This window comes from Monodelphis domestica, chromosome 1, assembly GCF_027887165.1.
Source record: "Monodelphis domestica isolate mMonDom1 chromosome 1, mMonDom1.pri, whole genome shotgun sequence".
Classification (NCBI taxonomy): domain Eukaryota; kingdom Metazoa; phylum Chordata; class Mammalia; order Didelphimorphia; family Didelphidae; genus Monodelphis; species Monodelphis domestica.
Window position 1 is genome coordinate 722,955,441 of NC_077227.1, and position 654 is coordinate 722,956,094.

The window sequence follows — 654 nt, forward strand, 5'->3', positions numbered from 1 at the left end:
AGGACAGGGTGACCGTCTCTCCCAGAGACACAGCCAGGGAGGATGGAGACTGGGTCACCTCAATGTCCCCTCTGGAACCTGCAAGCAGAAGGACAAATAAAAAGTTGTAAATATTCTTGATTCCAAAGTACTCATATAATGTGGTGAGGTAGATCCTCAGATGCCAACCCAGACTGCCTCCTTCACAATCACCCACAACCCAATTCTCCCCAGAGGGACAGGAGACAAGCAGGGCTTCCCAAGACTCCTCTAACAACTTCCCAGGGCTGTCTCTGATCTTCCTCCCTCACCTGGGACCCAGAGAAGTAGGAGGCAGAACAGCTGAGCCTGAGACCCCATCATCTCCCTGTGCCTGAGCTCTGGCTCCCCAGCAGCTCCCTCCCAGCTGCCCCTTTATAGCTGCCCTCCTCAGCTGGCCTTTTTCCTCAGCAGAAGCCATGGAAACCAGGAGGATGTGGGCTCAATCTTCTAAACCAAGAGAGGACTGGGAGGAGTTTTCTGTTTAATGGGCAGGTTTCAGTGACCCCAAACCCTCTTTGGAGATCAGATCTTTGATCTTCCTTATCAACAGAAGCTTTCTTCTGCAATGCAGAAATGGAATATCCCAGGATAGTTATTACCTTCCCTTTCCTTATGAGCCGTGCAGCCGTCTAG

General features: G+C 51.4%; 1 gene segment (V, D, J or C); it reads right to left on the reverse strand.

Annotated features, from left to right (window-relative positions):
- The window catches only part of LOC100618192 (immunoglobulin kappa variable 1-6-like), a 1,012-nt gene extending 630 nt beyond the window's left edge, over positions 1 to 382 (reverse strand). The window contains 2 exon segments of the V gene segment in view: positions 1 to 78; positions 291 to 382. The exon segment at positions 1 to 78 is cut by the window's left edge and continues 630 nt beyond it. Of these exon segments, the coding sequence occupies positions 1 to 78; positions 291 to 342 (130 nt within the window).
- Positions 383 to 654: the final 272 nt, after the last annotated feature.